Source organism: Microcaecilia unicolor, chromosome 8 (assembly GCF_901765095.1).
Source record: "Microcaecilia unicolor chromosome 8, aMicUni1.1, whole genome shotgun sequence".
NCBI lineage: Eukaryota > Metazoa > Chordata > Amphibia > Gymnophiona > Siphonopidae > Microcaecilia > Microcaecilia unicolor.
This window is the reverse complement of record NC_044038.1, coordinates 51,336,384-51,364,280: the sequence shown is the minus strand read 5'-3', so window position 1 is coordinate 51,364,280 and position 27,897 is coordinate 51,336,384. Positions and strand designations below refer to the sequence as shown.

Here is a 27,897-nt window from a genome sequence, read left to right as displayed (position 1 = left end):
AGAGCATTACTACCATTAACGGATTTCTCAAGACTGTGTGTAGAATCATCAGGCAGCTTTAATGAACCCTCTAGAGGTCAACACGATTCTTCAGATATTAAAAACTATATTTGAAAAATATAGTAGATGAACCCTTGAGATGGACTTCCCCTATGCTTCCTTTCACACAGTGTAGTATTTGGAAGTTTTTGCTGGTGGAAATTGCTGGTGATAGATTTTCTTGGCTGAGTTCAACAAGCAAAAGCTGAAAAAAAGGATAGCTAGAAAACCCAGTTGTTGGTGGGTAGGTAGGCAACACTTTAGTCCATTTCAACAGAGCTTCTAGTTCTGTAGTTTGGTTTTATGAAGTTCTGCTTCTCAGGACTGCTTTTTTTTTTTTTTTTCAGGAGACCTGATGGGAGTGGAGTTCCAGCAGGACACATCTCTTGAGGAACGAAGCTGGTGTTGTTTTTTAGACTGTCCTGGGTATGTCACCTCCAGCCCTTTCTCATTTACTCTTGATCAGAGCTTTGTATAGAGTGAATCCCAGCACTGCAACTACCGTGCTGCCCAATGCCACCCGAAGCCAGAATGATGCTGCAGAGAGCTCTGTGTCATTCAGATGCCTACAAAACAGTGGGGGAGGGGGAAGGGATATAAGTCAATGTACTTTGCAAGAGGAAACATTGCTATGAGAACAAGCACAGCTGCAGACATGTCTTTGTCAAGAGAATAGTTTTAAAGACGCCAAAGGAGCAGCTAAGGATCTTCCCCTAGTCTCTTTTTCCTAAATATTCCTTACTTACTTAGGGTGATTTCCAAACATAAATAGTGATTTAAGTTCATAACATTCTCTGAAATTTGCCCTTTCTTAAATGATTAAAAAAAGCAGGCAAGCTGTTCCCCGCCTCACCATCTTTTAGCTGCATTTATGAAAGGTGTTGTAAAGGGTAGGTTATGCACGGGATCAGAAAATGATGCACAGATATTCAGCATAGGTTAAGAAGGCAGAAGTTCCTGAGCTGAGTGGGCTGTCTGCCGATATTCAGCAGCACTTAACTGGGTAGTACAACTGAATATTAGCTCTGACTGCCCCGGTATAATCCGGGCTGTGCCGAGGTGGTCCAGGGGCAGAGATGGAAGCTATGTGAATGCTGGTCATCGTATAGCGAACCAGACAGATAGGACCACATAAAGTGCAGCCTCATCTTTGCTCAATGATCTATGTGGATAATGGCACAACTGACAAAGTATGAGGCTAATGAGGATTCTGCAAATTATAATGAAGTTTATACTTGATTTCAGAGAGCAGCTGGTTTAAAAAACCACAGGGGCTTTCTCGCTCAATTTTCCTGAGGTACTCAGGCTCTATGATCCATGTTTTTATAATAAAAAATGTGGATATTTTTATTCATTCAAGTCACTGAGCATTCTTTTGTAGGAAATTCCTGTAAAACCATAAATTTGCTTGAACCACCCGGATCAGAGAATTCCTGTGAACATGCTCTGTAACCCCAACAGTTCTAAAAAAATCCACGGTAAGAACATAAGATCCTGATAATGTTGAGAAAATTCTCCTGAAAATGACCAGGCTTATTGTTCCAAGGATTTTATAATATCTTGATGTAAACATTTGGGAAGTTTGCCAACTATAAAAACTTGGTGTTCTGATCCCCTTTTGAGATGTACTCCCCAACTCTGGTCTTTGTGAGCCACCAGAAAACTGCTTTTCCAGACAACCTGATATATGAAAATTAACCGATTTCGAAGATCAAACTATATTTAAAAATGTATTATTCCTATCCTGTATGGATATGCTGAAAACCAGACCTCTCGGTGGCTCCCAAGGACCGACGTGGGAAATGCTGCTCTGCATTTCACCACAGGCTGTTTGAATGGAAGCTATGGCAGCCAGAATGGATATCATACTAACGGGAAGGCTGCAGCTGTAGCCAGTTTGATGTAGATTGTGGTGTTGGGAGGCCCCTGGCTCTCGCAGGAGAAGTGGAAGGGAGGTGGTAAACGGTGTTTGTAACAAAAGTCAGCAGGCGAAATCCCATGCTGCTGCTTTAGCTCTGGCAGATCCGACTTGGAGGCGACCAGCAGGCAGGGGATCTGGCTGTCCATATAGTGCTGCTGTAGGAGGGAGAGAAAAGGAGCAGGGTTAGAGGTCATCACCAGCATACAAGATATCCTGGAGCTAGAAAGGAGCTAGAGATGTGCCAGGACACTGAGGTGAGACAGGAAAGCAAGGATATGAACACTACTACAGCAAGGCTGGAAAGGTGTCTTCCACAGAGTACACAACTGTGTGCTTGTGCATCTGCACTAAGGGGGAGTGTGGGAATGTATCATTCACTTTCTCCGAGGACAAGCAGGCTGCTTGTTCTCACGACTGGGGTATCCCTAGCTCTCAGGCTCACTCAAAACAAGAACCCAGGTCAATTGAACCTCGCAACGGCGAGGATACAACAGAAAATTGACCTACGAAGAACAACTAACTGAGAGTGCAGCCTGACCAGAATAAATTCGGGTCCTGGAGGGTGGAGTTGGATTTACACCCCAAACAGATTCTGCAGCACCAACTGCCCGAACCAACTGTCGCGTCGGGTATCCTGCTGGAGGCAGTAATGTGATGTGAATGTGTGGACAGATGACCACGTCGCAGCCTTGCAAATCTCTTCGATAGTGGCTGACTTCAAGTGGGCCACTGACGCTGCCATGGCTCTAACACTATGAGCCGTGACATGACCCTCAAGAGCCAGCCCAGCCTGGGCGTAAGTGAAGGAAATGCAATCTGCTAGCCAATTGGAGATGGTGCGTTTCCCGACAGCGACCCCTAGCCTGTTAGGGTCGAAAGAAACAAACAATTGGGCGGACTGTCTGTGGGGCTGTGTCCGCTCCAAGTAGAAGGCCAATGCTCTCTTGCAGTCCAATGTGTGCAACTGACGTTCAGCAGGGCGGGTATGAGGCCTGGGGAAGAATGTTGGCAAGACAATTGACTGGTTAAGATGGAACTCCGACACCACCTTCGGCAGGAACTTTGGGTGGGTGCGGAGCACTACTCTGTTGTGATGAAATTTGGTATATGCAGCATGAGCTACCAGGGCTTGAAGCTCACTGACCCTACGAGCTGAAGTAACTGCCACCAAGAAAATGACCTTCCAGGTCAAGTACTTCAGATGGCAGGTATTCAGTGGCTCAAAAGGAGGTTTCATCAGCTGGGTGAGGACGACGTTGAGATCCCATGACACTGTAGGAGGCTTGATAGGGGGCTTTGACAAAAGCAAGCCTCTCATGAATCGAACGACTAAAGGCTCTCCAGAGATGGCTTTACCTTCCACACGATAATGGTAAGCACTAATCGCACTAAGGTGATTCCTTACTGAGTTGGTCTTGAGGCCAGACTCTGATAAGTGCAGAAGGTATTCAAGCAGGTTCTGTGCAGGGCAAGAACGAGGTTCTAGGGCCCTGCTCTCACACCAAACGACAAACCTCCTCCACTTGAAAAAGTAACTCTTTTTAGTGGAATCCTTCCTAGAGGCAAGCAAGACACGGGAGACACCCTCAGACAGACCCAGCGCAGCGAAGTCTACGCCCTCAACATCCAGGCCGTGAGAGCCAGAGACTGAAGGTTGGGGTGCAGCAACGCTCCGCCGTTCTGCGAAATGAGAGTCGGAAAACACTCCAATCTCCACGGTTCTTCTGAGGACAACTCCAGAAGAAGAGGGAACCAGATCTGACGGGGCCAAAAGGGCGCAATCAGAATCATGGTGCCGTGGTCTTGCTTGAGCTTCAGTAAGGTCTTCCCCACCAAAGGTATGGGAGGATAAGCATACAGGAGGCCGGTCCCCCAATGAAGGAGAAAGGCATCCGACGCTAGCCTGCCGTGTGCCTGAAGTCTGGAACAGAACAGAGGCAGCTTGTGGTTGGTCTGAGAGGCGAAAAGGTCCACCGAGGGGGTGCCCTACTCTCGGAAGATCTTGCGTACCACTCTGGAATGAAGCGACCACTCGTGCGGTTGCATGACTCTGCTCAGTCTGTCGGCCAGACTGTTGTTTACACCTGCCAGGTATGTGGCTTGGAGGAGCATGCCGAACTGGCAAGCCCAACGCCACATCCCGACGGCTTCCTGACACAAGGGGCGAGATCCGGTGCCCCCCTGCTTGTTGGTGTAATACATTGCAACCTGATTGTCTGTCCGAATTTGGATAATTTGGCAGGACAGCCGATCTCTGAAAGCCTTCAGTGCGTTCCAGATCGCTCGGAGCTCCAGGAGGTTGATCTGCAAATCCTTTTCCTGGAGGGACCACAGACCCTGGGTGTGAAGCCCATCGACATGAGCTCCCCACCCCAGGCGAGATGCATCCGTCGTCAGCACTTTCGTGGGCTGAGGAATTTGGAATGGACGTCCCAGGGTCAAATTGGTCCGAATGGTCCACCAGAGCAGTGAAGTGCGGCAACTGGTGGAGAGGCGGATGACATCTTCTAGGGTCCATTGAGCAGATCTCATGTGAAGACGAGCCATGGGAGTCACATGGACTGTGGAGGCCATATGACCCAGAATTCTCAACATCTGCCGAGCTGTGACCTGCTGAGACGCTCTGGTCTGGGAAGCCAGGGACAGGAGGTTGTTGGCCCTCGCTTCGGGAAGGAAGGCCTGAGCCGTCTGGGTATTCAGCAGAGCTCCTATGAATTCCAGAGACTGTGTTGGCTGGAGATGGGACTTTGGGTAATTTATCACAAACCCCAGCAGCTCCAGAAGTTGAATAGTGCACTGCATAGACCGGAGGGCTCCCGCCTCCGAGGTGTTCTTGACCAGCCAATCGTCGAGATATGGGAACACGTGCACTCCCAGCTTGCGTAGATACGCCGCTACCACCACGATGCACTTTGTAAACACTCGTGGGGCAGAGGCGAGCCCAAAGGGCAGCACACAATACTGAAAGTGCCGTGCGCCCAGGCAGAATCTGAGATACTGTCTGTGAGCTGGCAGTATCGGGATGTGAGTGTATGCGTCCTTTAAATCCAGGGAACATAGCCAATCGTTTTTCTGAATCATTGGCAGAAGGGTGCCCAAGGAAAGCATCCTGAACTTTTCTTTGACCAGGAATTTGTTCAGGCCTCTCAGGTCTAGGATGGGACGCATCCCCCCTGTTTTCTTTTCCACAAGGAAGTACCTGGAATAGAATCCCTGCCCTTCCTGCCCGGGTGGTACGGGCTCGACCGCATTGGCGCTGAGAAGGGCGGAGAGTTCCTCTGCAAGTACCTGCTTGTGATGGGAGCTGAAGGATTGAGCTCCCTGAGGACAATTTGGTGGCAGGGAGGCCAAATTCAGGGCGTATCCGCACCGCACTATTTGGAGAACCCACTGGTCGGAGGTCATGAGAGGCCACCTTTGGTGAAAAAATTGTAACCTCCCTCCGACCGGCAGATCGCCCGGTACGGACACTTTGAGGGCGGCTATGTTCCCGTGGATCCAGTCAAAAGCCCATCTCCGGCTTTTGCTGTGGAGGCGCAGGGGGCTGCTTAGGCGCACGCTGTTGACGAGAACGAGCGCACTGGGGCTGTCCCTGTGCCTGACGAGGCCTTCGGGCCGGCTGGGTGTACCTACGCTTGGCAAAAGAATAGGGTGCAGCCTGCCGGGCCCGGGAAAAACGTCCACCTGCTGAGGTGGATGCTGAAGGCGCCCGGTGGGAGAGCTTGTCGAGGGCGGTTTCCCGCTGATGCAGTTGGTCCACCAGCTGCTCGACCTTCTCACCAAAAATATTATCCCCCCGGCAAGGGACGTCGGCCAGTCTCTGCTGGGTGCGGTTGTCCAGGTCAGAGGCACGCAGCCATGAGAGCCTGCGCATCACTATACCTTGGGCCGCAGCACGAGATGCCACGTCACAGGTGTCATAGATACCCCTGGACAGGAACTTTCTGCACGCCTTCAGCTGCCTGACCACCTCCTGATAAGGCCTGGACTGCTCCGGCGGGAGCTTGTCAACCAGGTCCGCCAGTTGCTTCACAGTGTTTCGCATGTGGATGCTTGTGTAGAGCTGGTAAGATTGGATGCGGGTCACGAGCATGGAAGATTGGTAGGCCTTCCTCCCAAACGAGTCCAGAGTGCGAGACTCCCGCCCCGGGGGCGCCGAGGCGGTATCCCTCGAACTCCGTGCCCTCTTGAGAGCAGACTCCACGACCGCCGAGTCATGGGGCAATTGGGGCCGCATTAACTCTGGGTCCGAGTGGATTCTGTACTGGGACTCTGCTTTCTTGGGAATGGTGGGATTAGATAATGGTCTCATCCAGTTCCGAAGCAGTGTCTCTTTGAGGACATTGTGCAACGGCACCGTGGAGGACTCTCTAGGTGGTGATGGATAGTCGAGGACCTCGAGCATCTCAGCCCTCGGCTTGTCCACAGAGACCACGGGGAAGGGAATGCATATAGACATATCCCTAACAAAGGAGGCAAAGGAGAGGCTCTCAGGAGGCGAGAGCTTCCTCTCCAGTGAAGGCGTGGGGTCAGAGGGGAGGCCCACAGACTCCTCTGAGGAGAAATATCTGGGGTCCTCCTCTTCCCCCCACGAGGCCTCTTCCTCGGTATCGGACATAAGCTCATGCAGCTGAGTCCTCAACCGGGCCCGGCTCGACGTCGAGGCACCGAGGCCTCGGTGTCGTCGAGCGGTGGACTCCCGCGCCGGCGGGGACGAAGCTCCCTCCATCGATGTCGACGGGGACTCCACCTGCGTGGCGGTCGAGACCGGCGCCGCAAGCGGCGGCGGTGTCAAAGGCCTCGGCACCGGGCTAGAGCTCGCCGGCGCCACAGTCAACGGCGCCGAGGGCGCAAGCACCCCCGGCGCCGGCACAGCCTGGCGTATCATCCCTTCCACGATCCCCGGAAGGATGGCTCGGAGGCACTCGTCCAGGCCCGCTGTCGGGAAAGACGGGGCGGCCGGTAGTGGCGTCGGTGCCGGAAGCTGTTCGGGTCCAGGAGACTGCACCGAAGTGCTGGGACCCTGACGCGTCGGTACCTCCAACTACCGAGGGGGACCTTTCCTCTCGACGCGGACGCTTCGGCGTCGACTCCTCTCCGGCACCGAGGGCCGGGCGCACCGATGGGGACCGATGACGGTGCTTCTCCTGTTTTTTGCGGTGCCCGTCATCGGCGCCAGGTGAAACGGAGGAGGAGGAGGTCGATCCCCCTCGGTCTGGAGGGGCTGGGTCGGACAGGGTTCGGTCCCGAGGGCCATGAGCAGAGGGAGTGACCGGGGCCGATTGCCCACGCGGCCTCTCACCCCTACCGTCACCAGAGGACCGGCGGGCCGACGGGACCTGTACTCCTGGGGTCGATGCCATCGGTGCCGATCTCGCGGACACTGATACCGGTATCGAAGAACCGGCTGTCGATACCGATGTCGTCGAGGTCGACGTCGAGGGGCCGGCGCAAGTTCCAAAAAGACGGTCCCAAAGAACTTGCCTCGCAACCTGAGTCCGTTTCCGGAGACCAAGACACAAAGAACACGACTTGATATTGTGCTCCGGCCCGAGGCACTGGAGGCACCAAGCGTGGGTGTCGGTCTGCGAGATAGGCAGGCCGCACCGACCACACTTCTTAAATCCACTCGGGACCTTCGAGGACATCGATGGAAAAATCGCGTCGGCGAAGTTAAAGTCGTCGATGGCGGCGGTAAATCACACCTCGAAAAATAAAGCGACCGCGCGGCCACAAGGCCGCAACGCGACGACCTCGCTAGAAAACGAGGGAAAAACTCAGCGCGTTCTCTTCCTTTTTTAAAAAAATTTTTTTTTAAAGGAAAAAAAGTGTTTGAAGCGCGCGGCAACAAAAAACAGAAAATAAACGAATTCGCAGACAACGCGACGGTTTTCCGGGGCTGACTAAGAGAGAGCGGCGACGCACGACTCTCTCCAGCGCGGAAAAGAAAAGACTGGCGGGAACGGTCGCGCACGGGCGGGAAGACGGCCGCGCATGCGCGGTGGGCGTGCCCTGCGTGCGGACCGCCCGCGAAGCTTCTTCCGGTTGGTGGGGGCTGCCGCGGACGTCACCCAGTCGTGAGAACAAGCAGCCTGCTTGTCCTCGGAGAAATGTGGGATACAAATGCAACAAACAAACAAATGAATAAATAAATAAATAAATAAAGGCAGTAGGCACATCCTCTTGATGTAGAAAAGGACAGTGCCTGACTTGAAAGCATGGAACAAACACAGAGGATTTCTGAGGGGGAGGAGAAAGAAAGTTGGTTTGGATGGGTAGATTGGACAGGCCATATGGTCATTATATGCCATCATGTTCTGTGTTTCTTTGGTCAGGAATAAGGCATTCCACAGTATATAGACTATAAAGAAAACTTGAACATTAAAAAGGCTGTGAGAAATTTACCCTGCTACAATCGTGTCCTGCACTGGCTGAGCATTGCTGTGAGGAAGCCCAATTGCTGGTATCTAGGAAGCACTAAGAAGCCAACAATGAATGGAAACTAAAGTTTATACTTACCTTGTAAATACTGGCACAATAGTTGAAGGATTTGGGGTCGCTCATGTCATACATGAGACAAGCAACATCACAGGCAGCATCGGAGGCCTTGAGGAATTCAGTGTCCACATCAACCTCATACAACTGGGAAGCAAACAAAATGCAAATGAAAAAGATTCCAAAAGACACTAGATGAATCCAGACAGTAAGACAACTCCTGGAGACCCTGTGCATCCTCTGCTTATGTGGCCTGCAGCTCCTTTCCTACCTCCGTGGCATTGAAGCATGATGAAGAGATTAATAAATGTCTTCTCACATCCAAACTGTTGAGGCATTTTATCTACGTACACTTTTTTAAAATGCAATTTTCAAAGCATAATAAAGAATAGGCTTATGTCCTGCTGGGTGAAAGTGCATCAGCGCTGGGACAGAAGCAGCTCTCCATGAATCTTACTGTGAGTCTGAGGCTTCTGTTGAGAATACCCAGCTGTTTAATTGATGCCAGCTCATCCCGTTCCCTGATTGCTGACAGAAGGTTCACCACCAAAGTAAGATTCCTGGTGAGCTGTTGTGTCCAGGCCATCAGGCATGTTCACCTCCTTGAACTTATTTTTTCACTTAAAAATGCTCTCCAAAATCCTCTGGGTTTCCCCCTCTTTTTTTTGACTGCAGCATCAGCCTTAAAGATGTGAAGGAACAGGAATGGGCAGTGTCCCTTTAGATACAACTTCCAGTGCTGTTACATGACCAGCTACATGGTGTCACTTAAGAACAGTACTGTGCTCAGTTCAAGTTTACCACTCAGGGAGGATTATGAGTGTCCTAAGAATAGAAAAAAGAATTCAAATGGGCTTGTATTATATATATAAATTACTGGAGAACTTGGGTCTATAATACTTTTTAAACTTTATATGTATTCATATTTTAACAATATAGACAAGAATAATCAATCTTAAATCACAAAAAAACCCAAAAGCAAATAAGAAATGTTTTTCACATTTAAATCAAGAAAATACTCCATTTAGTCCCCAATAATTTGGGAGGTCAGATTAATGAATATCAAGGGAGTTATAAAGGAAAGTATATGTTAAAAAGAAATGACCTTAACACCCAAACAGCAAATCTTACTCAAATATTAGCCAACATGATCTTCATTAGGAGTACAAGTGGAAGTAACTGGACTTAAAGACTTTTTAGCATCCAGAAGGCTTCTCATCTGATCAGGGACATAAAAAAGATAACTAATCCCCAAGTATTTAACAAGACATTTACAAGGATATTTAAGGAAAAACAAGGCATCAAGAATATGAGTCTCGCTGCACATAGCAAGAAATAATTTTCTTGTGTTATTCTTGCTAAGTCTGGAAATATCCAAATCTTATGTCCCAGAGATAGGGTTCGAATATTATGAAAATAAAGATGCAAGAGCAGATTCAAATCTTGTTCAAACACTAGTGTCACAAGTAGAGTAGCCTTTCCTATAATAATAGGAAGGTCAGAGGGTTCCAAAGGATTTGTCAACTCTAAAGATGTTAATAATTCCATTCCTTCATTTTGGCTACCAGATTGAAAAATAGATGGTAATTAAAAAGACCCTGCAATAGGTGGCAACATTTCAGATGACATCTTCAAGATTTCAATCAAATAACATTTAAATAAGTCCAAGGGTGATATACCTTGGACTTTTGGAAAATCCAGAATCCTAAGAATCAGCCGTCGCATAATTTTCCAAATGTTCAATCCTTTTATTTGATACAATTTTATCCTTAATAAATGTTCTACTTAGCTTCTTAAAGCCCTCCAACTCTTTTTCAAGTGTTTCTAATCTTCCAGCCTGTGATGTTAAATGATTTTCAAAATACTGCATTTTAATTTGCAAATCTCTAGATAAAGCCTTGAGATCAGCTAAGCAGGTAGATATTGAGGTAGCCAATCTTACCAGACATTCCATAAGGACTTCTGGATCACAACCGGAGACTTGAGCAGAGGAGGTGAGGGCTGCGATGAAATTACAACCGGGAAAGTTTTTACTTGAGCTCCTAAAACTCCTCCGGCTCCAGATTGAGTTCTCGCCAGTAAAAAAGGTTTTTTCAGCGGGGCATTTCCCTTGCACTGAAACCGTTTCCAAAACAGACTTCATCAACCTGGCAGTGTCATCCTGAGGCACAAACTCAACTACAAACTTCGATGATTCGACAGATTGACAGCTGCACATGGCTGCTGGTAGGGGCTAAGGAGATCCTCATCTCCCAAGAAAAACCGAATCTTCCCGAGTCGGAAATACAGCAGGAGAAACTGGCACCCCACTTGATGTGGTTTGCCATGCTGCAAAGGAGTCCATTGTCAGTTGAGATAAAGTAGGGCCTGAAGGAGTAACCTTGAGTGCAAGGATGGAATCTTGAGGGACGCTACAGTGAAGGGGATGGGATGGGGAAAAAACTGAGTTAGTAGCAACTGAGGATGTTCAACAGTTTGAGGAAGGAGGTCAAACACTTTAGCACTGTACTGGCAAGTCCAAAATACGCTAGCCTTTGAATAAGAAGAGCATGGATGATGAGATTGAAAGTTAATGATAGATCGAGAGAGATCACTAGAGAAATTAAACCACCATCAAGGATGGAATGCTGATCACTTAGGGCCTGTTTTAAAAAGCTGCAGTACTGATTTCTGGTGTGGCAAATGAGAGGAAGCCCATTCAATTCTAGTCACTGTAGCGCAAAGAAGAGCGAGCAAAATGATAAAGGGAATGGAATTCCTCTTCTATGAGGAAAGGCTAAAGAGGTTAGGGCTCTTCAGCTTGGAAAAGAGATGGCTGAGGGGAGACATGATTGAGGTCTACAAAATCCTGAGTGGTGTAGAACAGGTAAAAGTGAATTGATTTTTTACTCTTTCAAAAAGTACAAAGACTAGGGGACACTCAATAAAGTTACATGAAAATATTTTTAAAACAAACAGGTGGAAACATTCTTTCAATCAACGAATAGTTAAGCTCTAGAACTCGTTACCAGAGGATATGGCAACAGCGGTTAGCGTATCTGGTTTAAAATATGTTTGGACAAGGTTCCTGAAGGAAAAGTCCATGGTCTGCTATTGAGATAGACATGAGGAAGCTACTACATGCCCTGGGACTGATGGCACGGAATGTTGCTACTATTTGGGTTTTGCCAGGTTCTTGTGACCTAGATTAGCCATTGTTAGAAACAGGATATTGGCTGGCTGGATCATTGGTCTGACTCAGTATGGCTATTCTTATGTGATTCAGGATAGGAAGAAGTAGTTGGGGAGAGCTCTGTGACGGGAACAGAGTCTGAGAGAATGATTGCAAGACCTCCCCCTTTTTTCGAGCTTCTTGATCTAGACTCTGCCAAGAAGTTAGGAGGGCAGTATTATAGAAATGGCTCCTCACCATCACAGACCCATCTCTCCGTCAGACAAAACAAAGTGGGGTAAGTAATTTGAATGATAATGAGAAGTAAAGGGGCCTTAGACAAGTGGAGAAATAGATTACTATAGGAGGTGTGGGGTCCGAGTGTGAGCTTGGGGTTAGTGGTTTGCTTAGGGAGACGAGAACAGGCAGTGTAACTGCTCGGAAAAACAAGAGGATACCAAGACCTGAAGATGATTGCCCCACCATACGGGAAAGAAGACCGGACGAGAGGAAAAGGAAAAACAGAGGAAAAGAAGAGAAAAAGCAGGTGGCAAGAACATGGGGCAAAGCATGAAGAAGACATATGCACATGCAGAGGCAATTTTTTGTGCATAGACTTGTGCGCACATGTAACTCTGAACAGACCAGCAGTTTTAGCTTTTTCCTCCAGCAACTCCTCCTCAGTTTTGTCTTTTTTTAATTTTACCCATGCTCCGTATGGAACCTAGAAAAAGTTGCAGGTCTTCTATTCTTGCAGTGAAGGGATGAAACAGGCATGAAATTCTCAACGACTACAGAAGCAGCAACTGTCCTTTTAAGCCTCTTTAGAATTTTTGTTAAAGCCCCGCATTGCGCTTAGCTTTTTGGTCTACTTAGTGCTTCTCTGCATCTGCGTTGAATAGCTAATAGCTTCATTAATGTGGATTTAAATGTGCTGTTCGCTGGTATCCACTTGAGTCTTTGTGCATGGTTAGCTCATGCATAAAGCCCATTTTTGCATAGGGCGCCCACAAAATTGTATGCGAAGCTTGGCACACTTTGTTGTATCAACCCTCGTGTATGTTAATATACACACAGACCTTACTCACTGCCATTATTATACTGAGGATTGGGGGGGGGAGGGGAGGAGGGAATCTGATAGAACAAAGTCACTCAAAGCAAGTGCAATGTGCCTCCAGCTGACACTAATTACAGAGAGAGAAATCTTTCGCCTGTTAACACTTGTTTAATAATCAGAATAAAATCTGGGCCATCACCAAAATCTAACCAAAGCCCTGCCTGAGAAAGTAAAACATTATCATCTTAATCATTTTAATGCAGCCATGGTCAGGCCCAGGTGAAAGTACAGCTTTTCACTAGGGTTAGCAATATACAGTTTTAGAACAAAGGAAACCAGAATTAAGATAATTCTTTAATTGTAACAGTTTATTGGACTAAATTTTCTCCTTAAGAACTCCCAGCTCAAAGACAGATAAATAGATATATTTGTAGATATTTGGATTTAGCTCATGCCTTTTCAATAGTAGTTTAAGGTGAGTTGCATTCAGGTACAGTATTTCTGTCCCCAGAGGGTCTACAATCTAATTTTGTACCTGAGGTAACTGCGGGTGAAGTGATTTATCTAAAGTCACAAGCTGCAGCAGCGGGATTTCACCAGGCTTCCTCACTTTCACTTGCTGCTCTAACCACTAGGCTATTCCTTCACTGTCTGCCTGTCCCTTTTATGATCTACCGGCTAAGAGAGAGAGAAAGAGAAGTCCCCGGTGCCTGTTTGTGTAATCTGAAAAATCTTCCATGATCCAAGAGCAAGATGTCCATGTCTTCCTATATTTTGTCATCTGTGAGTCAAGAAAGAGAGAGCACTGTCCCTGACTCCCCGACCCTTCTGTGACCAATGTACTTACTATTAAATACTTCTCCTGGCCAGCAACTTGAACTGTGTTCACAGCATAAAATGACAGATCCCCGGGAAGATTCTTCTGTGCCTGTCAGAGGACAAAAACAAAGGGGGTAGATATTCAGTGTGACTGAAGCAGGCAGGAGCCTCTCGCCTGCTTAAACCACGCCGAGATGGCTGGCCGCTGTTATTCAATGGCACTTAATTGAACTGTCATGGATTTGATATACTGCCTTTCCGTGGTAGAAATAAAAGTGTTTTACATTTATTATACGCAGGTACTTTCTTTGACCCTAGTGGCTCACAGTCTAAGTTTTGTACCTGGGGAAATGGAGGGTTAAGTGACTTGCCCATGGTCACAAGGAGCCACAGTGGAACCCAGTTCTCTAGATTATCAGCTCACTGCAGTAACTTTAGGGTACTCCTCCACTTAACAAGGCAATGGCTGAATATCAGTTCTGACCACCCCAACACAGTCTGGACAGTGGCAGGGTGGTCCAGAGGCGGAGTCAGCACAGACACGGAAGTTATGTGGGCACTGGTAACATTCATTGCCAGTGCCTGCATACCTAAAAGGGCAGACAGGACTACATTTTACGTGCTCTTATCTTTGCCTGGTTAGATATGCAGGTACCAGCACTGAATGTTGGTCAGCAACCACATAACCTCCGGGTTTAATGAAGACCCGGATATTCAATGTTGGTGCTTGGACATGGTCCAGCACTGAACATCTGAGTCTGATTTAATCAATGGCAGTCAGTGCTTAAACAAATGCTGACTGCTACCAGCTGAATACTGACCTGTAGAAGTGGTCTTTTAAGGGAAAGGAAATCCTGGGGACAAACACCTAAGCTCAGATGCAGATGGAGCCATAGTTCAGAACTGAAACCCTGATCAGCAGCTGTTTTAGTGTGAAATGCCGTACGAGGATCGCCTGGGACTTACCGCCATGTTCCTTCCAAGAAAAGCCTGCAGGAAAGCCGACTTTCCAGTGCCACGGGGTCCAATCACCTTACACAGGAAGACATTGCGCTGGGTCTGTCCCTTCTCTAAGTCAATTCTCTTTTCCCGGGTGACTGCAGTAAGGATACAAAACAGCTGTGAGCACGTTTGCATCAGACTGCCACTGGACTGTTACAATCTGTCTCCAAAAGAAAAAGGAACTGTAACCATTGGGGATCCTGGGGTATAACCAGCTGAAAGAAATTAAATCTAAAGATCCCTACGAAAATCCTGCAAGGTTCAACTTTTTCTTAGTTTAGATAGACTGGCTGAGATAATTACTCGACTAAATATGGTCCAGTGTCCACAGGCTTATCTTGGTGAGAAGGAGGAAGTTAAGTGACTGTGTCCAGTGGCGTATCAAGGGCAGGGCAATGGATGCGGTCTACCCCGGGTGTAGGAAGTAAGAGGGTGGCTGTCAGATCTGCTGGTTCCCTATCCCCTCCAACATCAACTTCCTGTTCCAGGGCAGGGACCAGCAGAGCCAAAAGCCAAACGACTGCTTAGTGCACCCCCTTTACAGCTTGGAGCAAGAGAGGTGTTGGTGGTGATACACCTGAAGGAGAGGGTTACTCTGCCTCGGGTAGTAACCAAGCCAGGTACGCCAGTGCCTGTGTCTCAGGGTCCTGTCTCAGGAGGTTAGAGTCTTGAAGAGTATGTATGAGAATACATTTACTACAAAATTAGCAGGCTCCTTGGGGGGTATTAAAGATACTTGTGACGGAGTGTACGTCCCATCACTGGGAAGTAGATCCCCTAAACAAGGGGGACTGTCTTCAACAAACAATAGGAAAACCACCTGGGTATAGTCAATTCCAATTCTACTCAGGTTAGACCCCTGGGACCATGCTGGGGTGGTTGTAGTCCAGGGTAGAGACTATGTGAGAGGTGGCAGGGACAGACTAACCCAGTCTTCAAAGGTGAGGAGTGGAATACCTATTGTGGGAGAAATTTGTGGATATCTAATGTTGACCTGAACGCTGATCTACATACATATTTGCAAATTTGGACTGGCAAAAAGTTGGGACTATTTTAAAGCCCAGGAGAAGCGAAACTGGACTCTGCAGCTTTCCAGGCTTGGGGGGGGGGGGGGGGGGGGGGGGGTGTGCAGGGGGAGGAGAGCTGAGACCCCTTTGACTTAGGGGGCAGTCCAGAGAAGGGTTTTGGAGTTGGACCCATTTCACCCTGAGAAGAGAAGGGGTCTGTTAAGAGGACCCAGGAAACCTAGGAAATTGAGTCTGATCTCTTCAGAGATCTGGATTTCAGCTTACACTTTGATAAGTGGTGGATGGTGAATTCGGTTTGCAGTTCGGCAAACAGTGCTCTGGATTTCGGCTTACACTTTAATAAGTGGTGGACAGTGAATTTGGCTTGTATTTCAGCAAGCAGTGTTCAGATTTCAGCTTATGCTTTAAGCTGTGGATGGCCGTTTCAGCTTGCATTTAGACAAGCGGTGCCTGGCGGCTTTGGTTTGCTCTTTGGGAAACAGTGTTTGGCGTGAAACCCTCGGCCTGCACAGTCGGGTAGGCGGCATGGGTCACAGTACTATAAACTGTATACACCAAATAAATTCTAGACTCCTTAAAAAAGGATACCTATGTGAGAAGTCCAAACAGGTACCTGTTTTCTAAAGGCGACATAGGCCACTACAGCATGCAACACCTGCTCTGAAGTACTCTACCCCTCTGGGAATGTCTACGCACAGCATGCATATAAGTACATGCCATCTCCCCTCAAAGAAAGACTAGGTCGCTTGTGCAAAGCACCATGTGGCCAACAATTGGCTCCATGTAACACTGCTATTCTGGTAGAAAAACTAGTATTCGTAGCCCTGCATTAATAAGTGGCTGGCTGCCCCAGCAGCTCTGTGCCTGAAATCTGTGTATAGTGCTTCTCAAGCAGTGGAACTCCAAAGCTAAATCATGAAGATTTTAGATACTGCTCTATGCTGCCCTGGCTTAACAGATATCATGAGCTACGGCTAATCTGCCAACAAATGTCTTGGCACCTCTGTGCTTAAAAATGTTGTGCCTCAGGTGCTATTGCACGCAGTGCTGCCAGGGCTAAGGACAAGGTTGCTTAACATTGTCAGTTTCTATCGAATTTCTACCTGAAGCAGTTAAGGTGCGTATTAAGTGGCATAGTGCATAGTTTGGATTTCTTGGTTTTACAAAATTGTAAACTACCTTGATTTGCACAGCGACTATGGTGGTATAGTCGCAGTGCAAATGATAAACGAGCAGGATATAGGCATGTCTCCTACTTATGTGCGTAACTTATAATTTATAGAATACTGTAATTTACACATGCCCTTGCCTCAATTATGCAACTGCAGTTATTCATTTATTTACAAAATCTTGATATATAGCGACTCACATAAAAATGAGGTGAAGTGAATAAGTGTTAAAAACCCAAGAGATGGCAGGGCCAGGTCTATGGCTGGTGTAACTGCGGGTGCATATATCAGGTGCACGGATACTGGGTTACACTAGTATTCTACAACAGAATTTGGGCACCCAGATTCTGTTATAGAATGGGCTCTCACTGCATGGCATTGAGGCACTTAAAATAAGGCACCCGCTTATAGAATTGCCCCATTGAGCTTTACAGCTATCATTTTCTCTGGTCCCATATATTCCTCTACATTCTCTTTGCTTGCAACAGGAACATTTCCTTAACACACTTTCCCCGATATCATTCGCCCTGACGCTACCTGTCAGTCTGCTTTTTCGTGTTTAGCTCCCTTTCTAGGGAACATGTTCTCATTTTCATAGTGATCATAATGGTTCTACTAGAAATTTACACTGGGTTTCAAATCTATCTTTCTGTCCTGTGGCATTTCATAGTTGATCCTACACGCCAAAGCTTGATAGAATCATTTGAGGACTTCATTATCTTCAAGGACTGGTTGGTATGGGATATACTGGCAGCTGTTTACCTTCTCGCCCTCTATCCTTTGTTTCTATGCTACCTCTACGTTACCCTTTACTATTATTGGATGGAGGACCATACATCAAGTGTTAATTAACTGAACTATGCACATGCAAGAGTAAGCTGAGACCTACCTGTGATGGCCTGGGTCTGAGAATCCTGATCAGCGAGTATGGGGTAGCCAAGGTACCCCAGGTACTCCAGACAATGATGGACATCTAAATACGACACTAGCCTTCAAAGGGAATAAGAAAGATGACAGAGAATTACAGAACACAGAAAGGGGATTGACTAGTACATGACTAAACAGTTGTAAGGGGACAGAGTGTGAGTGAGCAAGCTTACGTCCACTGGCAGAGGTATCCATGCAGGGAGAGCAGGCCATTATCAGAGGTGTATACTGTGCGGTACAGTTCCGGGCCCCAAGGGGTGTAGGGAAACACACTGAAGAGGCTTTGAAGCTCAGAGGGAGAGAGTGCACCGTCTCTGTCCTACACACATAAAAACATAGAGATAGTGATTGAGTGTGGGCTGAGAGAGACAGGGAAGAAGACATAAAAACAGCTGGTGATTGTGCCATGGATGTAAAGGACAAAAGGAGACAGAGGATATAGGAACAAAGAAAAGGAAACAGATGGAGAAAGAGACAGCTGGCTGTTTGAGTGTGGGATACAGAGGCAAAGAAATGAGGAAACAGAAAAGTAGTGACCACAGCATGGCATGGAGGGGGGTGGTGAGGGTGAGAGAACGCTTATTCTGGTGACTGGAATATTAACTACTATTTAATTTCTTTACTGTTCCAGTGAGAATTAGGGTTGGTAAGGACGCACTGGGTTCTGTGCATTGACATAGAAATGGCACAATGGACAGACACATGTCATGCAGGGAGGGGTTTGTGCTCACAATCATTCTGAACTTTATTATTGCAGCATTAGAAAAATCACCCAGCCCTACACACTTGAGCGTGAATAAAGGTGGACATATGAAAAAAAAAATGAAAGTAATTAGGACTAAATATTTAAGTATGAAGGAGGGGCTCATGCTTCCTACCAGCCACGACAGGGCCTGGCACAGCTCCACAATATGATCCTGTGTGGGCTGCATTTTTATTTCAGAAGCCATCTGTCACTACTCACCAGGTCATGTTTCTCAAAGATTCTGTGCAAGAACTGATATCCATAGTGATTGAACTCTGTAGAGCAGTTATGACGCACATGGAGCCTGCAGTGGACAGGAGAGGGAAAACATGAGGAAATAAAGGAGTTACACTGGTACTCAGCAATAATTCTATTCCTAAGTCCCACAGAGCTGTTATCAGCTGTTTGGCTCTTAGGATGGCAGGGAGGTCAGGGCCAGTTTTAGGGAAGGCAAGCAAACAATAGCTCAGGGTCCCAGTAACACAAACCTCTTTCTCCTGCCCCCAGAGAAGCTAAATGGTCTCAGTGAGGCAGGGCTTCTAGACAGCTAATGACAGCTGGGTTCCCTCCTGAGCCCCGGTATGTCTAACCCTGGTCACAGACCCTGCTAATGAGGTCACGCAGGAACATGCTATAATGTTATTGACCTTGAAACTAATGTCATGTAATGAACATGCCATGAAGATTTTCACTGGGTTCTATAGATAGTACTAGTAAAAAAGGCCAGTTTCTGACACAAATGAAACGGGCGCTTGCAAAGTTTTCCTCGGAGTGTGTATGTTTGGGAGAGTGTATGTGAGAGTGACTGTGTGAGAGACAGAGTGAAAGTGTGAGTGTGTGTGTGTGCGAGAGAGAGTGAGTCTGGGTGTGAGTGTGTTTGTGAGAGAGTGTGTGTGTGAGAATGAGAGTGTGTGCAAGTGTGTATGTGAGACACAGTGTGAGAGAGAGTGTGTGTGAGACACAGATTCTCTGTGAGAGTGAGTGTATGAGACCAAGCGAGTGTGTGAGTGACTGTGTGGCACATAGAGAGTGAATGTGATACAGTGTGTGTGAGAGTGTGAGTCAGAAAGACATTGTATAGAGAGAGTGTGAGCCCTGCCCTCCCAATCCATGCCCATCTGTCCCCTGCCCCCTCCATTCATCCTTTTCCAGCAATTCCCCTCTCTCCCTGAGCCCTGCCCTCCCAATCCATGCCCATCCATGCTCCTCTGTCACCTGCCCCCTCCATTCATCCCTATCCAGCAATTCCCCTCTCTCCCTGAGCCCTGCCCTGCAATCCATATCCATCCATGCCCATCTGTCCCCTCCATTCTTCCCTATCCAGCAATTCCCTCTCTCCCTGAGCCCTGCCCTCCCAATCCATGCCCATCCATGCTCCTCTGTCACCTGCCCCCTCCATTCATCCCTATCCAGCAATTCCCCTCTCTCCCTGAGCCCTGCCCTGCAATCCATATGCATCCATGCCCATCTGTCCCCTCCATTCATCCCTATCCAGCAATTCCCCTCTCTCCTTGAGCCCTGCCCTCCCAATCCATGCTCCTCTGTCCCCTTCCCCCTCCATTCATCCCTTTCCAGCAATTCCCCTCTCTCCCTGAGCCCTGCCCTCCCAATCCATGCCCATCCATGCTCCTCTGTCCCCTGCCCCCTCCATTCATCCCTTTCCAGCAATTCCCCTCTCTCCCTGAGCCCTGCCCTCCCAATCCATGCCCATCCATGCTCCTCTGTCCCCTGCCCCTCCATTCATCCTTTTCCAGCAATTCCCCTCTCTCCCTTCCATGACCCCCCTTGCATCCATGCTCCTCTCTCTCCCATGTCCCAGCCTGGCCTGCCCTCTTCTCCCCCCCCTTCGCATCCATGCCCCCCCCCTTCGCATCCATGCTGTCGTTTCTCCCCTGCCCTCCCGCTCCCATTGTTCAACTTTACTGCCCACCCTCTTCTCTCCCCCCAACATTCCTTTTTTTTTTTTTTTTTTTTAAAATTTACCTCCGTGGCGGTTCCGGCAGCGCAGCGTGAGGGAAGGAGGCGGCGCTCCTGACGTCTAGCCTTCCCTTCGCTGTGTTCCGCCTTCTTCTGACGTCATCCTTGACGTCAGAAGAAGGTGGAACACAGCGAAGGGAAGGCTAGAGACGTCGGGAGCGCCGCCTCCTTCCCTGACGCTGCGCTGCCGGAACCGCCACCATGGAGGTAAATGTAATATAATAAAACGCACCGTGCGTGGGTGCGATCCGTTTTTTTTTTTCCCGCCCTCGACGTCATGACGTTTGACGCGAGGGCTGGGCAGAGACGGCTGGCTGGCTTCACACCATGAATCCACGAACCCTACAGCCAGGGAGTGTTTGAGTGACTTCAGAACGTTGTCTTCAGAACGTTCACGGTGCGTTTTATTATATTAGATTGTTTATTTATTTAGCTTTTGCTCACACCTTTTTCAGTAGTAGCTCAAGGTGAGTTACATTCAGGTACTCTGGATATTTCTCTGTCCCAGGAGGGCTCACAATCTAAGTTTGTACCTGAGGCAATGGAGGGTTAAGTGACTTGACAAAGATCACAAGGAGCAGCAGTGGGATTTGAACCGGCCACCTCTGGATTGCAAGACCGGTGCTCTAACCACTAGGCTACTCCTCCAGTAGCCATATTTGGAAATGTGTGAGAAGAGGTCTTTTGTGTCTCTCCCTACAACATACTTACGGTGGATAGAGGTAATCATCTGTCAGTTCCAAAAGGTCATTGTACCCAAAGCGTCGCAGGATAGTCCAAGTGGTCTCATGCCGCCCCCGCTGAATGAAGAGTGTGTTCAGGAATAGGAAACCTGCAACCATGAGAAAGAGCATTTATACAGCGATTGCCACCAGAATATAAGCATTTATCAGTCTAGCCAGATCCCTAGGGCACAACTCTAAACTGGTCTATGATGCAGTTGCTGGGAGCACAGATCCTTCTTGAGTAGAAGGACAGAGCTTTGGCACAATACTGACAACTACCAAAGGGGACAGAAGGAAAGGAATAATGCTTCAGACATCCATTTATTGTTACACAGATGCACATGAAGACATAGTTAAATTTTACAAAGTCACAAACAGAAAGAAGTGCAGGGAGCATCTTCTTTCAACTCAGTGTTCTATGCTTCAGTGGAGGAACCTTTGGATGGTTCATGCACTCCATTTTTTTTTTTTTATATTTGTTTATTGGTTTTCCAAAAATAAACAACCTCTACTGATACAAGCTTCTGGTGAAATTATTACATCAACTACATACAAACAATGAAGATCATACAGCTCAGATGCTCATTTCTTTTCCACTTCAATTCTTCCCCCCTCCCTCCCCTCCCCCCCCCTCGGGTGTACATCATCCTGCCTCATCCCACTCCTTTCCATTGTTCATACGCATCCCATATTTTTTGAAACTTTTGAAGCTGACCTTTTCGCAATGCCGTCAATTTTGACATTTGATACAGGTGATGTAGCCTGCCCATCACCACCTGCATGGCTGGGGTCTCCTGCTGCTTCCAAGCCCGAGCGAGCGCCAATTTCGCTGCTCCTAAGACATGGATGACCAGCTTATGACTATGTATGGGGCTCTTTCTAGGTCTTACATGCAGAAGACAATTCTCTGCCGTTTTCGGATAGCTAATCTCAGTCATTTCCTTCACCCTGTCCAGGATCTCCGTCCAGTACTTTTGAACCTTTGGGTATTCCCACCATATATGCCAAAATGTGCCTTTCCCTCCACAGTCCCTCCAGCAATTTGTCGACATTTGTGGGCAGAACTTCTGTAGTCTAACTGGGGTATAATACCACCAGTATAAGATCTTATACCCATTCTCTGCCAGAGGCTGGGCAATGGAGGGCTTCAATAGGTGTCTATAGCTATGTGTCCACCACTCTTCCGTATAGTTACCCTGGAGTTCCTCCTCCCATTTTCTAGTATAAAAACCCAGTGGGGACGAGAGCAGAAGCAGAGCTCTATATACCCTTGTTATACCACCCCTACCCCCTCCTTGTCTCATTGCCTTTTCCACCTCCGTCTCTGCCAACTCCAATTCATCCCTAGCTCTTTTGAGTATATAATTTCTGAGGCAATTATAATAAACTAAGTCCCTCTCCTCCAATCCATACTCATCTTGCAACTCCTCAAATGACCGCATTTCCCCGTTGACCCAAATTTGCCCCAGTTGATAAAGACCCCTCTTAGCCCAGATCTGAAATATCTTCTCCTCCCTCCCCAAGGGGAACCCTGGTGCATCTTGTATTGCCATCTGTTGGAAATATTTTCTTTCTGGGAAAGCCCGCTTTCTTAATTGAAGCCAGGTATGTAAGATGTGGCTCAAGCCCAACGGGACCCTCTCAATTATCGTTAAGAGTTCCTTTCTCGGTTTCCAGAGTGCGTCCCCTGTGTATCTAGTTCCCATCCATGCTCGCTCCCAGTGAAGCCACTTTTTATTATTGGTCGGGTACCATTCAGCGCACACCCGCAATTGCGCTGCCTGGTAGTAGAGAAAGAAATTTGGGACCCCCATGCCGCCTTTGTTCGGCCTTTGGTACATTACACTTCTACGCACCCTGGGTGGCCGCTTCCTCCAAATATATGCAAAAACCTTTTTAGTCAACTGTTGGAAAAAGGTACGCGGGATGGGAATTGGAAGCGCCATAAATAGATAAAGCAGCCTCGGCAGGAGCATCATTTTTACCGCATGTATTCTGCCCAACCACGAAATCGTAAGGCCCTCCCACCTATCCAGTTCTCCAAAAAGCTCCCTGACCTTCTTAGGGAAGTTTTCCTGATATAAAAGCTCTATTCTTGGGGTAATCATAGCCCCAAGATACCTTATTGCCCGCGCTGCCCATTTAAATGGGTATAATTTCTGCAATTCCTGGGCCTCCCTCTGCGGTACCGTAAGGTTAAGTATTTCGGATTTAGTGGTATTAATTTTAAAGCTCAAGAGCTCCCCATACTGCAAGATCACTTCTGTAACCTGCTGTAGTGATTGTTTAGGCTGTGCCAAGGTCAGCAGTACATCATCCGCAAACAGTATAATCTTGTGCTCCCTCTTACCTCTAACCACACCCCGTATACTCTTGTGTTCTCTAATCCTCTGTGCTAATGGTTCAATGGATATTGCAAACAACAGGGGCGATACCGCACACCCCTGCCTCGTCCCCCTACCCAGCCCTATCGGCTCCGAATAAGCCCCATTTATATTTATGATTGCCAGGGGATTAGTATAGAGCAAGCTGAACCATTTTAAGATTCTTCCCTCCAGTCCCATCTGCTTTAGGACCCCAAAAAGAAAAGGCCACTCCACCCGGTCGAACGCTTTTTCAGCATCCACCGAGAGGAGTAGAACCGATTCTGGTTCTTCATTAGCTTGCTGAATCACATGAAGCAGGCACCTAATATTATCGAACGTCTGCCGGCCCTCTATGAAGCCCGCCTGATCCTCATGAACCACTCTCGGGAGTACCCTTTGCAGCCTCGCAGCCAGAATTTTAGTGAAAATTTTATAGTCCACATTTAATAGGGAAATGGGTCTATATGATCCACAACATAGGAGATCCTTGTCCGGCTTCTGTATCAAGACTACCTCTGCCACCCTCCACGAGTAAGGCATTTCCCCCATGTTGTCAAATGCTGTGATTGCTTTTAACAGCAGTGGTGCTATCCACTTGGAAAACTGCTTATAAAAGCTCGCTGGGAACCCGTCAGGCCCAGGCGCCTTATTGTTAGGCAAACTCGCGATTGCCCTTTCTATCTCCTCAAGCGTTATGGGGGAGGACAACTCCTCCACCTCCTTCTCCGAAAGGCCTGGCATTTGTATCCCCTGTAGATATTGTGCGATCTCTTCCCTCGTGCCCCTCAGGTCCGACTTATAAAGTTGGCCATAATAATCCCGAAACACTTCCTGTATCTCTTCTGTGCGGTTTACTAACTGTCCTGATGCATTATATACCCCTGCAATATAATTTCTTTGGGCTTGCTTTTTCAATTTATTTGCTAATAGCCGGCCAGCCCTATTTCCAAATTCAAAATGCTCCTGCCGAACCCGCTGAAGCTGCCCTGCTATCTCTGTCATCTGGAGATCATTAAGCTGTGCTCGGAGTTGCTGCACTTCCTGCAATTTTTGCGTGTCGGACGGATCCTCTTTATGCTTTCTTTCACTGGCCTCCATGTTATTTCTAACTGTGTCCTCCTTCCCCCTATGATCCCTAACGATGTGTGCCTGCCATGCTATAATCTGACCATGCACTCCATTTTTCAAGAAGGAGATTTTTATGTCTCCTAGGAGAGTGCATTGAAGGAAATAAACCTTGAAAGGCTACATTAATATAGTTTGGCCGCACTGCAATGATATACAAGACCCAAGTTTGCATCTTGTTATTTTGGTGCTACTAAGGTATAGGCACACTGCAGAAGGGATGCACCTAGGTCCCCTCAGAGGAAGGACAACAGTTGTGGGTGCATGGGTTCAAACGTATCAGTGGCTTCCTTTCCAGCGCACAATCAGCAAGGAGACCTGAGTTGTTATAGGACTCATCCTACGAAAGAAGGTAGCCTAGCAGATAGGGCAATGGGCTGAGAACTAGGGAAGCCAAGATTTCAATCCCAGTTATACCACTGACATGCTTTCTATGAGCTAGTCACTTCATCTTATGCTCTTATGTTATCCCCCATTTCCTGTGGTATCTACTTATACTAAGCACTTTGGGACAGGGACTTATCAATTTTGAATACTTATCACCGCTGCATAGCACTGTATACATCCAGTAATGCTATAGCACAATAATAGTAATTATTATTGCTATCATGAAAAATTTTTGGTTGGGGTCTGCTGTTGAGAAAAATTGAGGACTGAATGATTACATCAGGACTAGCAATGAGAAAATGTTAATTGAAGTTTGCAGGGAGAACATCATTAAGGTGACAGAGAAGAAAAATCAAACATATAAATGGCAAGAGGCGTACTCGCTCGCAAATGCGCAGTAGAGACCCTCTCTGTCCCGCCCCCACGTCAATACGTGATGACGGGGGCGTGACAGAGAGGGAACCTGCGCACCTGCGAGTGAGGGAACCGCCATCGCCACCGCTCCCCCCCCCCAGGGTTGCCGCTACCGCTCCCCCCACCCACCCGGAGTCGCCGCCGCCACCCACCCTCCACCCGGCCCGGGTACTTGGCTTCACTATTCAAACCGCCGGAACGCAGCACACAGCTCATCTGAGCTGCCGTTGGCCTTCCTTACCTGCCTGTGTCCCGCCCTCGCCGACGTTACGTCACACGAGGGCGGAACACACGCAGAGAAGAAGGAAGGCTGTGTGCTACGTTCCGGCGGTTTGAATAGTGAAGCCAGGTACCCGGCCCGGGTGGAGAGGTGGTGGAGGGGACTCCGGGGGGGGGGGGGGGGGGGGGGGCCGCGGCGGTGACCTATCCGGGGGGGGGGGCTTTCAAACCCCCCCTTCCTTTACTAGCCCGTTTTTACGGGCTCAACGGCTAGTTAGAATAGAACTGACCAACTGGAAACCTGTTTGGCTAACAGGAAAAACGAGGCCTTACATGGACAATGCCTTAGGCAAATTGAGAATAATGTTAGAACCTGACCAAAACCAAATCTGCAATCAAAATTGGCCGCTCAATTTCAGCAGAAACAATTGGAAACAAGCACGGGCAGGAGCAAGAGGGGTTCGAGTGGGGCTCGTTCCTGTCCCCGAAGAGGACATTAGACCACCAGGGCTTCCTAAAGAAGGCTCAAGGAGGGCCTATGGGTGGTTGAGTGGGAGGGGAAGGAGAGTGATCGGGGGGGGTGGGGGGGGTGCGGGTTTCAGTTGAAATCAAACCCAGATTTCAGTCCAGTTTCAGTGCCAAATTCAAAACTCGGTCAGCCTCTAAATAATGTGGAGAACACCAGGAACTGGCAATGGCTGCAGCCGGGTATCCTCAAGAAGAGAATGAAGAATTAATTTTTGCAGCTTGGGAACAAGACTGTATGAAAGCAAATATTCAACATATTTCGACTAATAGCAAATGTAGACTATGTAATGAAAAAGATGATACCACTGACAACTTGCTTAGTGAAATAGTAAAATTGCCCAAACTGACTATAAACAATATCACAACAGGTTTTTACTGTTGACTATAAAACAACATCCAGTAAAACAATCCAAAAATAGCAACAAATTGAATGAACATAATCAATGAAGAAAACTAAAAAGATCAGTCATTTTATTTTTCCCCTCCAACTACTCCTCCCTTAATGTCACCCCTTGCCAAAGGATTTTATAATGGGACTATTAAATTCAATCAGACTGACATTTGGAACATAACACTCCCAATATTGGGGTAACCGAAAATAATACTGTGATTTTTATTGACATTGCAGTACCAGGAGATACAAAAATTAAGAACTGGAAAAATTAACAAAGTGTCAAGACCTGACTAGAAATGGCAAGATTCTAGAACAAACCATGTTGAGTTATCCCTATTGTTGTAAAACAGGGCTCTTGGGACCTCTTCTCTTCCCTCTCTATACTTGTTCTCTTTCTGATCTCCTCCCATGTTTTACAGTACCATCTTTACACTGATTGACTCCCAGGATCTACCTCTCCTCACTAGAAATTTTACAAGGAATCCAGGCCCAAGTGCTTGCTTGTCTGACATTGCTGCCTGGATGTCACGTTGCCATATGAAACTAAACATGGCCAAGACTGAACTTCTTATCTTTCCACCTAAACCTACATCTTATCGTTTATTTGTTTACTATACCGTCACTTATTGCATCAGCAAATCAGAATGGTTTACATTATAAAATATATATTTAGAACACAAAAAGTAAAAACTAAGAAATCACAGACAAACACATCCACACTGAAGAAATAACAAAGCAAATATATCATTCATACTAAAACCAAAAAGTAACGCTGCTTTATAAAAATTGAACATCCATTATATCTGTTTGATTTCCTTTCCCTTTATCATGTAATGTTTTTGAATACACTCTGAAAAAAATACGTTTTTAAAGCTTTACGAAAGCAGGTATATGATTCTTCTATTCTAATTGCTTTTGGAAGGCAGTTCCACAGTGTAGGGGATAAAAATAAGAAAGCTGAAACTTGCGTGGATTCCCATCTAGCCCTTAAGGGTGACAGAATTACTAATCTGTTATCCGTAAGTGAATGAAGTGTACGTGTCTGGGTACGGTATGGTAAGATCTGCTAGACACAATGGGGTTGATAAATGAAGTGCTTTATATGTCAAAATGAGGACCTTAAATTTTACTCGGACTTCGATCGGAAGCCAGTGAAGATAGTGTAAAAGAGGTGTCATCCTATCCTATTTCAAGGTCCGACAAATAATACGGGCAGCCGTATTTTGGATCGTTTGTAGACGTTTTAAATTGACCTTGGTGAGACCTGCATAAATGATATTACAGTAATCAAGACGTATTGTAATATAGGCATATGTTAGGGTACGCATGGAATCCTTATCTATCGAGTTTCTAATAGAACGCAGTTTCCGTAGGTGATAGAAAGATTTTTTTACTACATCAGATATTTG

At 47.2% G+C, this 27,897-nt stretch overlaps 1 protein-coding gene across 1 annotated transcript in view; it reads right to left on the bottom strand.

Annotated features, from left to right (window-relative positions):
• Nucleotides 1–367: 367 nt before the first annotated feature.
• The window catches only part of RHOT2 (ras homolog family member T2), a 67,561-nt gene continuing 40,031 nt past the window's right edge, over nucleotides 368–27,897 (bottom strand). Inside the window, exons 12-20 of the mRNA XM_030212198.1 lie at nucleotides 21,042–21,162; nucleotides 18,573–18,657; nucleotides 17,782–17,927; nucleotides 17,571–17,671; nucleotides 14,449–14,579; nucleotides 13,511–13,591; nucleotides 8,480–8,602; nucleotides 1,913–2,115; nucleotides 368–605 (exon numbers count right to left, since the gene is read on the bottom strand). Of these exons, the coding sequence (XP_030068058.1) occupies nucleotides 488–605; nucleotides 1,913–2,115; nucleotides 8,480–8,602; nucleotides 13,511–13,591; nucleotides 14,449–14,579; nucleotides 17,571–17,671; nucleotides 17,782–17,927; nucleotides 18,573–18,657; nucleotides 21,042–21,162 (1,109 nt within the window). The 3' untranslated portion in view covers nucleotides 368–487. The remainder of the gene's footprint in view (nucleotides 606–1,912; nucleotides 2,116–8,479; nucleotides 8,603–13,510; nucleotides 13,592–14,448; nucleotides 14,580–17,570; nucleotides 17,672–17,781; nucleotides 17,928–18,572; nucleotides 18,658–21,041; nucleotides 21,163–27,897) is intronic.